At 25.9% G+C, this 17,998-nt stretch overlaps 1 protein-coding gene across 1 annotated transcript; it reads right to left on the bottom strand.

Moving 5' to 3' along the window:
* Positions 1-479: 479 nt before the first annotated feature.
* LOC118066160 (facilitated trehalose transporter Tret1-like) lies at positions 480-2,624 on the bottom strand. The gene is made up of 2 exons (XM_035081987.1): positions 2,097-2,624; positions 480-2,014 (listed from the first exon to the last, which is right to left on the bottom strand). Exons 1-2 carry the CDS (start codon positions 2,164-2,166, stop codon positions 624-626), a joined length of 1,461 nt encoding a protein of 486 aa, XP_034937878.1. The 5' UTR covers positions 2,167-2,624; the 3' UTR covers positions 480-623.
* Between the last annotated feature and the right edge of the window lie 15,374 nt (positions 2,625-17,998).

Genomic DNA, 17,998 nt, shown 5'->3' with positions numbered 1-17,998 from the left:
AATATACAAAATACGAAATGTTAATTTAACTTCCTTTTTTTTAACATTAGCATCATCTATAGCTATTCAATGATGAATTTGAATGAAGAAACATTTACAATTAAAAACAAAAAACTATCAGAGCTTTTGGAAACCTTAGAAATGATTTTTATCCAAAACTTTCAATATTTACATAGAAAAAGAATTACAAACCAACACGTTATTTTCTTGCCAAACTGATAATTAAAGTATAAATCAAACGATTCAAAATAAAACAAAAATATTTTAAAATTGATATAAAATAATCTTATAAATCTATTTAATATATATCAATATTCTTATCACAAATTTTACCAGTCACTTCACAATATCTCGATTAAAATTCAAATCTAGATAATAATGGCAATAAGAGATTAATATTTTAATTAATTGATTTTTTTTATTAAAAACAAACCATTTACAATTCATATATAATCAATATATTATTTAATAAAATAAAATATTCAAAAAAATTATATTTATTATTTACATTTTATTTACAATATAATAATCATTGTACAAGTAGCACACTTACTCAAATATTATCCTTGTATGATTTTCTCTCTATAAACATTTCATTCAATTTATCGCAAAAATCTCACACTTCATGCCTTTTCTAATTTACTATCATTTCTAAAATTATTATCACTACTATTATTCTTAACATCCAAGTCTTTCTTCTTACTTTGTTTTATTAACATAGTCTGAATCTCAGCAAGAGATTTACCTTTAGTTTCAGGTATATAAATCATTGTATAAACGGCCAATGAAACCATACTTAACGAATAAAGCCAAAAAACATATTTTTCTGTGATTAAATCAACCATGATTTGATAAGTTCTACTCACAGTGAATGCACATATTGCTGATACAATATTGCATATACATGCACCAAAACTTTTGATATTTGGTGCAAACATTTCACTGACTATTGTCATTGGTACTTGCATGAGACCAATAGCTACAGTTATTTGGTATATTAATGCAGCACTAATTGACATCCATTGTAAATGAGGATTTTCTATTCCTAATTCGAGAAGATAATAATTAAGACCCCACAAAAACATACCAGTAGCTACTCCAAAACTTGAAAGTGTTAACATAATTTTTCTACCATATTTATCATTAGCATACATTGATGCTATGCTTGCTATAATACCTAAAATACTTACAATAATTACCATCATAGCTGGAGCGATAACTGTTACTTGATTTGCAGTGAAAATAATTTCCATGTAAGCAGCAACTGTGTAAAGTCCACTTGATTGAACAAAAACCATTATTAAAGTAACCATTATGAGTGATTTTCGATTAACAGGAGTATTCATATCGCGCATAGTTTCATAAATATTCATTGTTTTATCGTTTTCTAAAAAAAAACGAAGAGATTCAAGTTCTTGTTTAACATCAGCATTTCGATTGTAGGCTTTAATTGACTTGGCAGCTTCGTCATATCTTTTAGCACGGATTAAATGATGTGGTGTTTGTGGCATTATCGCGAAGAATATAATAAATATTAAATTAGGCACTAGACTTACTGCTGCAAAACCTGATAGATCAAGATACGTTCCAGCAATGTTTCCTATTAAATTCCCTATCGTCACTCCTTGCATAATAAAACTGACTAATGCACCTCGAATTTTAGGACTAGATATTTCTCCCATGTATAACGGAAATGAACTATATAACATGCCCACACCTATTCCACTGAGTGTACGAGAAAAATATATCAATGGTACGGCATTTGAAATAAAAAAACACATCCACGCGAGTGCAAAAGGTATTCCAGAGGCAAGCGTTGATAGTTTACTGCCTTTAAAATATACAAGTGCTGCTCCCATAATTGCTCCCAAAGGTCTGGCAATATTGATAAGCGATGCTATCCAAGATGCTTCATCTAGGGTTATCTCAACCGTTGAGTTTGGTTTAGTTAGTTTTGCTAAAAATGGTGATGACCATCCTGCTAGCAGTCCAATCATTCCCTCTATCAGAAAAACTTAACCACATTGAATTGATTAATGATCGATAATTCTTTTAAGTGTTCAGTAATTTTATTTTCAATATTTTAGTAAACTCACTTTCTATAGCAGCTATCCATTGAAGCCACAGGCCAAATCGATGTTCAATTGATTTTGTTAATGGATTCATTATCACTATTTTATGTTTTTTTTTTGTATTTTACAAACTTTCTTTTATTTTTTAAAAAAATGATATTTATACGATTGATTGGATAATTGAGATTAAAATACTTTTAAGTCATTGTCACTAGAGAGATTTTTTAGGGATAAATTTTACTAACTCCAGTAGCTATTCAGTACTGATAATGTAAAATAATGTACGTAGATTTATAAGATACTTTCATGTCGCCTGATCGGCGCTTACTAATCGAGCCACTCATATTTTATATATACTTAGATACTTAGACAAGTGTTTATAGTGTCATGCATGAGAAGTTGAAGAAATTCGTAAAAATAAATATCAAATTTACTTTGGTATTAAATATCTAATGTGACTCGAGTCTTTACTTTTAGTGCTTAGATAGAAAAAAATGAAGATAATTCAAAAATTGATAACTATTTTTAAGTAGCTTTTATTACTTATCTTTACTATAATAAGTAGGTAACGATGACAGATGTGGATGAAGAAATATTTTTGTAACTTTATTTAAATATATTGATAATAGCTATGTTTACACATGGAAGATAGATATCATTGAAGATTAGAGAAAAATATTATGTAAAGTGAACTGAACAGTTTTACATTCTTCGAGACTTTCTTTTGTAAAAATGAATGTGCTAAAAAATCTCTAAAACAGGAAATTATTGATTAAAAGGAAGATGAAGGAACAAATAGCTGTGATCCGTGATTATTTTTAAAATAAATAACAATGACTTGTAGTAACTATTTTATCTCCCAATCGAAATCTTAAAATAGATTTGAAGACTGATGAATAATACTTTGAATGATAATTAAGAATTTTTATTTATTTATTTATGAAGAATTTATAATCTAATCTAAATTTAAATTTAAAACGTGTATTTTGATAATTGTAATATTGTAATGAGTACAAAATCTTCCATACCATTTGATTAACATTATAGTCACTTTAAATGCGTTTCTAAATGTGTAAAAAGTGACAATAATGTTAATCATTTGAGTGACGTCATATTTAACACGTTTAGATGTGTAACAAGAATGCACTTAGATTTACAGTGATATGCATGCATTTTTAATTTTATGCAAATATATTCGAGAAAGAAAACGGTGTCATTTATTACCCTACAAATTCAAGTATTTAGAATCTAAACACTTCGGTGTTCAATTATTAAACACTTTAAGTATTTGATTACTAAACACTTAAGTTTTTTTAAATTTGCAGTGTAAAAATAGGAAAAATGATATTTATTAATCACAAATAAGTTCGAAATCATGCATACGTTACATAACCCTTGAAGGGATTAATGCAGTTGATGAAGTTTGCCTTCAAAAAGCTTTTGATCTCTCCTTCCTATATGAGAGTTTCCATCTCACTTCGTCTGTCCCATCAGTCCCAAACCTGAAGTATACATGTTTAGGTTCTTCGTTTGTAAGCAAATCGTTTGGACTTCAAATTAACTACAACAAACAAGTTTTTTTCCAAACATAATAAACTGATAAACAAAGATATAAAGATTAATCGAGGTACTAAAATATATTACGCGCACAAAGTGTGCGCAGGTAAAGAGATGATAATTTTAACCAATAAGAAATCAGTCGCTCAATTGATGGTATATTTTGATTATTGACCAACTTTATATGTCGATGTAAATTCCTGAATAAAATAGAGATTGGTGTTAGGATATGTACAAAATTCATTCATTAATAAAGTAATTACTTTATTTATTCGTTATTTATTAAATTAATTATTGCATGTTTCTTAGCACTTGTTCATGCATAAATGATCTGCATGTGTTTCACTGATGATTAAATTACGTCTGATCAAGTTTTTATTATGTTTATTGAAATTTAGTGAACAATATGTAATAAACGAAAGGATATTATTCTCAATTTTTTAGTTTAAATAAAGAAATACAAGATTATATTCTCTTTTGTTTAATTATTTTTTAAAACGTTATTCCATAATAATTATAATAATAGTTTTCAATAATTAAGTATTTCTCAATTCCACAATAATTAATAAATCAAATACTATTTTATTTTAAATCATGACCTGGAGAAATTCACAATATTTATTTTTATGATTCATTACTATTCAAAAAGCTTTTCTATATTCTACTAAAAGTATTAATATTAAATGCATTTTTTCTCATTTATTTGTTCAACTTCTTCTTTAACTGTCTTATTAAATTTTCATGATCAGTGCGCAGTTGACATTCCTTTTTAATATCATTTTATATGATTTATTTATTAAATACAATTTATGTATTAAAAATTATCAAAGCAGACTCTTAGTAAGTTTTTTTTTTTATCATTTTATTGAGTTTACTGAAAGAACAAAAGATAAAAATAAAAAAATTGAATTATGTGGACGATAGGTTAAAGCTCTGGGAATACTCAAAGTTGACGTTTTGTAATAGCTATCGACTGGTTATTTGTCTCTGTGAAAGTCATTCATTTAACGTAACGACGAGTAATAAGGCCTAAAAGCCATTAGGTTACTAAGATCTAATACTCTCTCATATTTCTCAAGAGGTGTAGCGAACAAGAATATGATGAAAAGATATCGTTTTTTTTTGTCTTATTTTTGTAGAACGTTGCTTTAAGAGTCAAGTACTAGCTCTGAAGATTCAATCGAATTCTTCATCTCACGTTTTTTTCCTCTTTATTTTTCATTTTTTTTTTTTTTTATCAAGTTGTGAATTTTGATCTCAAAAGTATAAGAAAATATTTCACAAGTCATTAAGTACTATCTTTGATAAATCCTTCAACATCAAACTGTAAAAGTAATTCTTAGATCTTCATTATTTTCATCTTCCACTTTTTTTTAGACATTGATGAGCTTTATTACATTTAACCCTCTGTCGATTATTTTTTTTCCTTGCTTTGTAACATTTCTTAAGATTTGATAAAAAACGTCTTATAAAATTTTTTTTATCTTTATTAAATGGTTTTTCTTCAGAAAATTTGATAAAAAGTTCGAGATGAAAGAATTGTGATTTTTAACTTATCCTGTTATAGATATAGGACAAATTATTTGTTATGAACAGATTAGCTTATTTAAGGAAAACAAATATGTTGATTTAGCTGGTAATAAACAATTAATTTTGAATTACTAAATTACCAGAATGACTAATGATCATGTAATTAATTGTTTTAAGTTATTTATATAATAATAACATGACAATTTTTTATACAACTTTTTATTTTATATTAAACACCAGTTGTTGTTGAAAGACAATATATAAATTATAATATTAAAGGTATATAATATGTTTTTTTTTCATCACAATTTTATTCATCGTTATCAAAACATTAATTAACTCATTTATTAACTTACGATGACTTGCATAAAAATTTCTTAATTAGATAATATAAAAAATGTTCATAATTTATTCATAATCTTTTACTTAAACAAAGTAAACTTATGGAATAAAATCTTGTATAACTTCTGATGTCATGAGAATATAAAAATAATTAGCAAATGCTGAATCAGTAACTTCATTTAATATTTGAATTCAGAAGGTTTGCGAATCTTCTTCATATATATCTACAATACCTAAAAAGTTATCTCAAACATCAGATCGTTCTCATTTTTAAAAATTGTTCATAAAATTCATCATTATAGTTTTTTCTGTTTAACTAACAGAAAAAAGAATTAATGTTAAAAGTATAATAGCCATATATTGACACTTGTTTTTTGTTAAATAATTTTATTTTATTTGATTGAGGTTATATTTTTTATTAGATTAGAGCCGCTAAAGATTTTTATATTTTTTGTATAGCACAGACACATATGCAACATTTATAGCAGCTATTCCAGCAATTTTCTGGAAAAATTTATAATTAATATAATATAAAAAAAGAAATAAATAAAATGACATATTTTGTATGAATATGAAACACAATTGGTACATTTATTTTCAATGAGGTACAAAACTTGGAAGAAATACGTTCATACAGAAATGTAATGCTCGAATGGGGTGGATGATTTGGTAGAATTAGAGGTGGTACAGTTGGTGGGAATACACACAAGGAGGAGAATGCGGGGTCAGGGATGCTACTGGGTCGTTGGGGGTAAAAAGGAACGACGCCGGTAGTCAGTGGATATCAGTCGGCGTGTTCGGTCACAGAGTAGTTTTGCTTTAGTCCATTACAAATATCATAATAGTTATTGTGTAAACGTTAATAATAATGCATATGACTTTAAATACTGAGTATTTAATTAAATGGCAAAAAAACAGTCATGATTATTTACTTGTTTTTTCAAATAATCTTGGGATTATCAAGTCTCTTGTGTGTGTGTCTGAAGGATTACGAGATTAAACGAATTCTTGTGTCATAAAGTTTAACTTTTTATTTAAAAACAGCGAACAAAAAAAAACTTATAAGTCTTGGGAATAGAATTTAATTAAAATAGATAAAGTCTTTACTATGCAACTGTTGAGTATAATGTTTTAAAATGAGTGCTAATATCAATTTTTTTATTGAATAGAACCAATAAGTAATTTAATCTAAATACAAAACAATGATTTATATAGAATGAATTAATTGAATAATTGTGTCAATGTAATGTGCAGTTCTAGTTATAATGATGTAAACACGTTGAATTTAATATTAAACTAGTCGGCTGTCAACATTTTTGAACTTTATTAAATAATTTTGTTATTAATTATTCTATAATTATATGTATAGACAACATATCAAATATTTTCTAATGAACAAAGAAATGGAATGCAATTAAAATTGTCTCTTAAATAACAAACAATTCTATAGTTGATTGAGCAATAAGCAATAGAAGATTGTTTTATTACATAAAAAAAGTTAATGAATTAAAGTGTAATTAGAGTGATTGTTGTTTATATTGAAAATATTTCAGAAATGTATACACACATTCATGGAGACAATGGCACATGCTGTTACATCCCTACTCTCATTTATCTCGAACGTTTTCGTAAGTTCATACATGCAGTCTTTTGTTCATTACATTATTTTATCGATTCGATTGTAATGGGTTTAATTAATCTGTGATTTATAGACCTAGATGTATTCTATTCCAGTAACTATGTTGTATGAAGATTAATTATTACAAGAGACTTATAGAGGATATTTTTTGGGATTATCCATTTGATGAACACTGGAATGAGTATTAAGTCTTCATAGTATATAAAGCTGTGAATGGATTAGCAATTGTATGATTTTTTAACCCCATTTTAAAGATTATAGACAAATTTATGTTCTGAAAAGTTAACAATCTCTTTTGAGAATTTAATCTCATTTTACAAATATTTTTTTTTTGTAATCACTAAATAATGAATATAAATATTCAAGACGTTATTAAAATTTTCTTTAAATTTTAATACAATTATTGCATTAAAGAAATAGTAAAGAATCAACGAAAATGTAATAAAATGTTTATAAAACGTTGTGTTGAATAAATTTAAATATTTGCATGTAAGTTTTCATTTTGACTTAAGATTTATTAAGGAAATTTTAATATGAAATATTTGTATGAATTCATTCTATGAAGATAGTAAAAGTATATTTGAATTGAGTAAATTAATCTAAGCTGATTTAATACTACTATGATAATGAAAAACTGCAAGCTTAATTAATTCAAATAGAGTTAATCAATTGGACAGTAGTCTTTAGCATCATAAAGGAAAAAAAAGATAAGTTGAATAATGTAATTTCTATTGTTGATAAGAGTCTTTTTGTTTTGAAACTGCATTAAATATGCACATAATAATTGAATCTTCATTGACTCGTAAAATACACTTGATTACTAAGTAGCTTTAATTAAAGAAGTTATCGTAATATACCCTTTTTTTTGTATAAAATAGCCATTTAAAGTTATTGAAAATATTCATCATCACTTAAAAAGCATAAACATTTCTGTTACAAAATAAAGAATTTTTTTTCAAAAAATGAAAAATAAAGGGGATGGTGAAATGAGTTTGGCTCATTCAAAAAATAAATTAGATAAAACCTAAGATAATCTCGAAAGGATTTTAAATAAATAAAAAAAAAATCTATGGAGTAGAAGAAATGTTAAAAAGGTATTAGCGTAGTAATGCATATACGAACGGAATATGATACAGTAAAGAGTCTTCTGGTCTAAACGTATTTTTGATGCAAAGTGACTTCGTGTATTTAGTTGTAGATGTAGTGGTTTCTCAGGATAATATTCTCATCTGCACCACGAGAATTCATAAATATGATATCGTATCAAATGAAAGTTTTGGAGGAAAAACGAATTTAAATTACAATTACTTTTGTATTGGTGAAATTGATATCACCAATATCAAAAAAAAATATTTACCTTTTATGAGCCTATAAAAGTACTGATGCTTTTTATAGGGCTTTTTATCGCAGGAAAAAATATATTTACGTAAATGTTTGAATAAATTCAATGAATTTGTATTTGGCTTCTTTTTTATTGTAAAAAATAACTCATTCATGCCAAGTACTAGAGGAATATTGGAGTATGGTGTAAGTATATATGTATGTAGAATTTCAGGGTAAAAAATCGATATAGAAAAAAAGTTTTATTTTGCAGGAAGAAAAAAAAAATGTGTTACAGTTTGGGTTGGAATAAATTTTATTTTTGGTACGAAATATTTGAAAGAACAAAAATTCTCTTAGAATTGTAGTCATTACATAGATGGGTGGATAACGTTTGTCGATGCGTTTTAAGTGTTAATTTAACCTCACATACTGTGCTGCTCTCTCGTTTTTTACATCCACTTTTTGAATATGAAATCCAACGTAGTATTGGTTTTTTTTTTGCCAGGATGTTTGCTGTGTTGAATAAAAATTATATATTTTATTTCTCTATAAACGTGATATGAAAATCTAACTGCTTTGTTCTGTAGAAATTAACGAAATGACATTTTCTGTTGAAAAATAGCAAATATAAAGCTTGGGTTGGATAAAAAAGAATCAAGGATGTCACTGACCATGATGATAAATGCTTATAGGTAGATAGTTAAATAATCCGTCTGCCAATCTGTTATTTCTTCGATATCGAAATTAATGTAATTTTTCATAGAGAAATCAGCCAAATTTGTGATTGAAATTTAATCATATTTCAGTTAAAATGAACAATCTCGATAATTAAATTATCATTTAACCTGTAACCCAGTCAACATAATTCTGGTAAAAAATTTTAAATATATTTTCCATGCAGGAAAAGCATATTTTACTGTTGCAACAGATCTAATGCTTTACGAAAAAAAATCTAAAACTGTCATAAATTATGTCTGTAGAGGTATCGAATAAAATTGTCGCAGTTATAGCAAGGTATTGCAACTGAATTAAAAAAAAAATAGTATAGTGACATACAGAGTATGTCAAATGTTTTCAAATTATTAATAGTACTTATAGAGAAATAAATCATTCGTATATAATGTACATTTATCAATTATATTTTATGAGTTATAGTATGCTTGTTGAAGAATATTTTCTGATTTCAATAAGATGATCATTATTATTTTTACATTTAAGAACAATAAAAACCAGAAAGTTTTTGGTGAATAATCAGGATAAAAATTCTCACTCTAAAGTTCTCAAAAAATTTGCTAAATAATTCAGATAGAAAGGTAGTAGAATATATTGGAATAAAATATCTTATGAACTTTGTAAACTCGACGAAATGGTGTGAAATATATCAAAATATTCAAGGTGACCTTTACAGATCTTTATAGCTTTAAATATACTAAAAACTTTTATTTTTCAAGCATATATATTTAATACTTTTTATAAATTAAATAAAACCAATTAAAAAAATATATTCTTTAATTAATTTTTAAACTGAAACTGCTTTTGAATAAAATAAAAATGAAATCATTAGTAAATGAAACAAACAAAAATATACTATTTCTTATTGTTGAATAATTCGTGAAATTATCCAGTAATATAACTTATTTATTAGCAGGATTATTTAGAGTGGAAACTCGAATTAAAGTGATTAATTATATTAGTCGATTGCAGCATAAAAACTCTGGTAGAATAGTCGTGGAAAATGGAGAGAATAGTCTCAAACGTTAAAGATTGCTTTTCAAATATCTAAAATTGCTCTTAAGCAAGTAGTATATCTTCAAATAATTCAAAATGTTCTTTTTTACTCTTGAAAAAACTTGAGCGATTATAATTATAGGATAATTATCTTAATAGCTTGAGCTAAAACGTTATTCTTTCGTTATGACTGCGGATGAATTCTTTACTAATGAAGAATTCAACGAAGAAGATATTTAGAATTTTAGCTTGGATTCATGGTTGTTTTTGCACCTGTAGGAATTCAACTTCTCGGTTTGCATGGTAATAGTAGCTTTTAATTCATTTAACGCAGCTGCTATTTCGTAATTTTATTAGACGTTCTCTCATGTATAATTCTGTAATTTACAATTTGAACTCATGTTGCTTCTTATTTACTTATTGCTTTAACCATCGAATTAAGAAATCATTCTACTCCGTGGTTACGTTTGGATAAGGAATTATTGATATGGGAAAAGATACTGGGAATAACAGTTGTCTATATCAATAAAATATTTTATTAAAACTTCAGAATAAATTATCAAAGTAATTGAAAAAATATTTCAATTATTGAATCCGTTTTTTAAAACGCACTTCGGAATTAGTGTATTTTGATGTAATTTTTAAAATCAAATATCAATCTAATGATCTTTGTGTGACCCAAAAGGTCTACACGACCAACTTCCCAGTAAAAAGAATGAAAAGATTTCTCTTAATACCGACAAAAGTTTAGAATTATTTAATCACTATTAACTATCTTTTCTTGTTAATAAAATATCATATTTTTTTATACAAATGTTCCATGCCTAAAATGCAAATACTAATATTATTCAAAAGATATCTGGATTGTATTTTAATAAATAGAAAAATAGAATAGTTTATAAATTGCCAAATTCATTTAGTTTGCTTTTTTTTTAGTTTTTTGATTCTGCACAAAAAATAGTTGGACAGATTTTTCTGGAAACCTAATCAGTTTTAAGTTGCGTGATTATACGTGAAATCCAATTGGTCCCACGTTGATATCATTTTTGTTCTCGAGATAATCGAGTCGAAAAATAATTCCAAACGCACATATATACTTACACATACATAGACGTCCACTTGAAAACTATTGTATTTGACTCTAGGGACCTCGAAACGTAGAGATATATCAAAATTTGAGATTCATAAAATCGGACCCATTACAATAATTCCCCTTTGGGAAGTTCATAACTGGATAGCTATAATAATTATTTATATTGCTGAAGAGTGACTCGTGACGTCACACTATCATAACATCATCTCCGATTATAAAATACTAAAAAGACAATATTTAAAATAGCTGCGAAAGGTATCTTTCTAAAGCATTTATTTCAGATATCGTTGATTAACTATTCGGATAGCCCCTACTACCATCTAATAAGATAGTTGATTTAAGGAGTTCGATATTGTTCTTACAGCTATAATCTTTTCTTAGTGATAAGTTGATTTCAAATAATAATGTCTTTTATGCATCCTGTTCTTTTTTAAGTAATTGAATGTGTGTCACAAAGTGAGAAAGTTTTAAAATATTTATATTTCTGTTCTTTTTTAAAGAGATTAAAAAAATGTTTTACTACGTTTAAAGTCATTTGTTGAGTGATAGTTACCTTCAAAATGGATGTTCAAATTTTCAGTACACTTTTGTGTTAAATTATTGAATGTAAAAACTTCGTTTTGATTTTGGACTTTTCGGGAGAGTGGTTTTTTAAATTAATTACCAATTAAAATGATAAATTTTATTATTATTTATTCAATTAGTGTCATTTCTTTATGAACGAGTTCGAATATTTTAATGCAAGATATTTATTAAATATGTATCAAAAGTTGTAGCAATTACATGGAGATAATTATAATTCAGTAATTTGTACATTAGCATGAAGTTTAAATATTATAAAGTGTTATTAATGAAATAAAAAATAAATCATGAAGATAAAAAAAATTTTAATCACTAAATTGAAAGAATAAAATATTCATAACAAAATTCAATGAACTGAAAAAAAATATTCCTTCAATTGGAAGATTAAAATTTCAATTGAAGTCGTACGATTTGTAAATAAAATATGTGTGGAAATTTTGTATAAAATGATGAGTTTTTCTTCATTATTATTGAATCGAAGTCAGTGCAAATGATGAAGTAATTCAGAGTCAAAAATGTGCTTTATGGCTACATAAATATTCGACGGTTTTTTTCTTTTTTCTTTTAATCCAAGAATTAGATTGGAGAAGTATATATCTCTCTGTCCACATAATTTATCAAGGTTGGCACAGACCTGGAGAGCCTGGAAAAAATCAAGGATTTTCACAATACCTAGAGAAGTCTTGAAAAATCAAGGAACTTTACATAGTATCTTGAAAAATTCGATGCACTGATAAGGAATTGAGTTAAAAGCTGAATAGTTATTTAACATACAAAAAAGTTATTAATCATATTCTACTTCTTGATAACATTTATATGATTACTTTATTTTATTTATTAAAATATTCGAATACTCCTGCAGCATTGCTTATTCAAGTTTTTCTAAATAAATAATAGTTATTGCAGTAAATGGTCTTTTTTAAAAATTATATGTACCCATAGGTCACGATTTTGTAATAAATGAAGACGGCTTCAAAGTATAGATAGAACTAGGATTTTTTCTTGCTGAACGTGATGTGATTTTCCAACTAGTAGTATTCGTGTACTCGTAATGACAAACTTGAAATATGTAATGCAACAAATATCGAATTCTAAAAATTTTAAATATTCTCCTTTTAGTTTTTATTACAATAAAACTATTTATCATGACATATTTGTTAGTTGAAATAAACTCAACATGTTTTCTATGAAAATCAAAGTACTAGACATTTTTATAAATCTCTGCTTTGATAGTTATTGAAAATTCATATCTTCAATTGTAATATCATTTATTTTTGTTTCAAAACAATTGTGCATTCCAATGTTGAAAATATACAATTCAATGGAGTAAAAAATCGAATGAGTTTATTTCTTTTCAGTTTAATATTTTTAGCAATAATTGAATGACATAAAGCTCATCAGTTGATGGGTTGGTTTTTCTTTTTGTTTTTCCTAAAAAAGCTACATGAACTTTTTACAAAAATTACATTATAAACTTGTATTTATTCGAAAGTATCATATATGATTACACAACAAATTTATTTAGCGTTGTTGATCGTTGTTTCATCCGTTCAAATAAATATTAATGTTGTAATTTCATACAAGCATTCTGACACAATAATCCTGGGAATACACTGTTCAGATGGAAAGAATAATGTAAGAAATGGAATGGAAAGACACAAGACAGAACAAGTGAGCAAAAAACTACTAAAAGAAGCAGTAAAAGGAAACGAATTACTGAAGTAAGGTTTTCATCTGATGTCGTTGTCAGAAAGCCGATACTATTCTCATTATTTGTTCAAACTGTTTTTATTCTGAGGTCATTCTCACATCGTTTGCAATAATTTACGCTTATGCTCATGTTAAATTATACATTTAACATATACATATGTATGTTAATTTTATTTTTATGAATGTCATTGGAATAATGCAGTGGAAATTTAAATAAAGGGCATTCTCTTTTTCTCACTTTAGGGTGTGCAGTAAGGAATGTCTAAAAATATTTCTTATTTTATAAACATTGTTTCTAAGAAAACATAAATCTGTTTTTATGACTCTTCTATCTTTTATTGTTTAGAGATAACTAATTAATATATGAATTCCTTAGAGATTTTTACTGTTTTTGAAATTTTTCTAATTTTTTTTAAAAATAACTTACCTAATAAATAATCAATACAATTTATTTAAATAATTTCAAATAATAGCTTAAAACTTTCTTTAGTAAAGAATAACGATGGAGTAGATTTGGAAAAGCTTGTTAAAAAAGATAAGTAAGGGAGAGAGAGAAATAGACAAAAAAAGAGAACATTTAATTCTAGCCATATTATTGCAGTAAACTTAGAAAATATAAAGCTGATTATTGCAGATAGGTATCAAGACATAAAAAATCTCATGAAAAAGTGATTTAAAAAAGAATTCTCTTTTCATTTAAGTGTTTGACTCAAATAAAAATTAAGTAAATATTCGCAGATAATGACGTATGATTTTAATAATGGGAAACAATTGACTTTAATCAAATTATCTTATTCTATCTATTGAAGTTAAATATAAAAATTGAAACAAAATTTTTATATGAAATTATTTAATGGATTAGGTTATAGATAAATGAATTTGACCAACGATTAAGTTTATTAAAATTTCACTGATTATATTTAGAAATTAATGGTAGAGTTGATTTGGGACAGTTTGCGGTGTAGTTAGTTTATGAAGTTCTGAAGTTCTAAATAATTTCAAAATTCAGTATAACATTTTTTAATAATTTTGTTTGAACTTGTTGTCATAGTTAAAATTACGAAACTCTATTAATAAATTGTTTATTGATAAAAACCAATATTTTTGTTATTAATGATTTTATTTATTTAAAATAAATACACATTTTATCCTGGTCAACGAGGATTTATTAATAGATTAGCAATCTATACTTGAGTAATCGACATCCGATACAATAGATACAGGGTTTAGGTCATGGGAAAAAATACTTCTACAGCAAAAATATAGATTTCATTATCAACTATAACAATCAAAAGCCTTTTATCTCTTTCAATCTTCTAAAAGATTAAAAAACTTAAGGTTTCTTACATAGCTTAGTTCATATTAAGTTTATTATTAAAATGAACATAAGTATTCTAATTTATAATTTATGCAATTGAATGAATAATAATGTCTAAATTTCTATGGAGCTGAAGAATTTTTTAGCATTTAATAATTTTGGTTAACTTAATTAATGTTTGTTTGTTTATTATAATTCAGTTTAATTACATTATCTTATTATATTATTATTATATTATGTCCAAGTGTACTCATTTCTGCGTATCTTTATGTTCCAGAAGCACACAGGGCATTAGAGTTACTCGAAGACTACCACGCAAAACTCACCAGACCTCAGGATAAACAGCTACGTCTTGCTATCGAACGTGTTATCAGGATTTTCAAGAGCAAACTCTTCCAAGCACTCTTAGGTAAGTCTAATTTGAGCTGCCTCTGAATGCATGAATTACTTAATTACTCCCTTTACGGTTGAAAATAAGAAGGAGCACGATGGGTTCTATCATGTCAGACCAATGCAGTAACATCACTAGATCAATAAATAGACATCAGCAAAAATTATCAAAATTGAAAATACAACAAAATTTTATTAAATCAATTTGTTTATAAAAAATATGAAAAACTTATGGAAACGATTCCAATTTCTTTAATTTTAACGAATATTAAATAATTTAAAATTAGTTTTTAATCACTTTTAGGCCCTGGCAGCCTCTTTATTGATCTATTTCCCTTATGCGTGAGTCTTATTAAAACTGAGGACATGTGCATTGCTCGAAAGTTCGAATATACATATTAAAATTTTAAACATAGATTGAATTTTCTGATTTATTTACTTAAGTAAAGTTTTAGGAATGTTTATTATTAATTTTTATAATTATATCTGTGTGAAAGTAAGGCTATTTTTATTGTATTTATTTATAATTCATGATTGAATTTTCAATAATGTTGACCCATCAACCAACACTCAAGTTATTCTTCATGACCTATATATTATTTTAACAAAACAATAATTGTCATTGAAATGAAAATGAAATTTTCTCTTTGATGAAGAATTCTTTCTTACGCTAGATGTCTTTCTATCATTGAGAATGATGTTTGAGATGAAGTTAAACCTTTCAGTGTTTTATTCAATTTTAATTAGAACTTCAATACAAAAGCAAAGCTACTGCAGCATAATTTTTTTTCGCTTTTTAAATTAAAGTTAGTTTTTACACTTTTAATAAAATATATTGAAGTATCTGAGTTTTCCATTATTACATAAAAGTGGTCTCTGGTAAAAATCAATCATATTTGCTGAACCATTACCTGGTCAAAGTCAAGTTAAAATTTTCATTAAGATTCTTGGTGATTTATTATTTTCGATAAAATTAATGTAAATTCAAGTATTAATTAAGAGCCAATCAATTAGGACGTTAAGTCGTTTAAATTAGAATATTGCAAATTCACTTAGACTTATAAATTTAATACTAATATTTCCACATCTCAATAAATATTATTATATAGCTGTACAGTCCTTGTTTTCATCTGTTAATGTATTTGATATTCATCTTAGCTTTAAGTTATTAAATAGAAAATTAAAAAGTAGTTTACACTGTGCTAATCAAGTAAATACTATTAATCCAATAAAGCCCTGAAGAAAAGCATGAGGCTGTAGTACATACATAATATGGTTAAACTAGACAGGAAGATAAACTTTGGACTAAAGATACAAGTTCAAATGTATCATGTAATTCTAAACTAAACGTGGACTCACATTGCTGCAACTACGATTCCACTCAGTAGTAAATTTGCAGTGTTCATGAGATGAGAACAGCCACTCAGACCCACGTCAATCTAGAAGATATCCTTTATGTCGGAAGAGTTAAATATTACTGTTAATTTCTAGTAAGAAATTGGTTATCTTCATGATTTCTTCATTGAAAATAAAAGATCAAACATTTTAATAGATTGTAAAATATGTTCAATCTTAAAGCAGCATTTGAATTTCATATAACAAGTTGGTAGGTAATTATATAATGATAAATAGCTGTTGATTATAAATCATAAAAATTATTGTAGTAAAATCATAGTATGAGCATTATAAATATTTTGGTCGAATGTTTAATAATTATTCAGTATGTAATGATGGAAACTTTAACCTGTATTAGTTTTAATACTTGTAATATAAGTTTGTATTATTTGGATTTGATAGTAGTTTTAAAAATGTTAGGTCTGCAGATACATACTCTACAAACAAAAGTGTTTTGAAATATATGATAAGAAATATTACCCCATTTTATTTGAGTTATTGTATATTTTTTTTTGTCATAGAAGATGTGATGTAACTCGCAGTGAAATAGTTCAATTGACTTTGTTATTATGTTAAATATTTTTTATTTACACACCAGAAAAAGTTTTTTTTTTAATTTGAATTTGAAAGATTTCATCTCTCTAGTGTAGTGGTAATAAGTTTTTTCTTGAGGTATAGAAAATTAAACGTCATTTATATCTTGATATCAAAAATGATTATATAAATATGCCTATTTTAATTTTGAAGTGTACTAAAGTATTATTGATTTATGCTTTTAATATTTAAAACATTTTTTATGACGTTTCTTTTCATAGCAAGTTCACGTGAATCTCATTTTAATAAGACGAAAAATTGAATTGATGTAAAAAAGGTACATGCTCACTTTTATCTAATATGATACGTTACTTGCCACGTGCGCTGCATATATCGTGAATTTATATCTATATTTAGTACATTTTATTGACAAAAATCTACCTTGGTAGAAAGTGTAATTCAAACTCATACCGCGCCAAATAAAACATAAAATTTTTTTTATTCTATTTAAATCAAATATTGAAAAGACTTTAAAAAAAAATTCAGACGTAGGTGTGTGAAGATAAATATTAAATAATATTCCATTATAAAAATTAAAATCATGAAAAGAACATTATCTGAAATGAGAAGCCCAAAAGTTCTTTAATGAGAAAACTTTTCTACCAACTGAATATTATTTATTTTAACCATAACAATAGTATTAATCATAATAATAATAATGTGTGAAGCTTTTATAAAGCAATTAAATTTAATGATGAAATATCAAGTGAAAAAAAAACAAATCG

Source organism: Chelonus insularis, unplaced genomic scaffold (assembly GCF_013357705.1).
Source record: "Chelonus insularis isolate UGA/USDA-ARS -01 unplaced genomic scaffold, ASM1335770v1 contig_331_pilon, whole genome shotgun sequence".
NCBI classification, from domain to species: Eukaryota; Metazoa; Arthropoda; class Insecta; order Hymenoptera; family Braconidae; genus Chelonus; species Chelonus insularis.
This window is presented reverse-complemented; position numbering and strand designations above follow the sequence as displayed.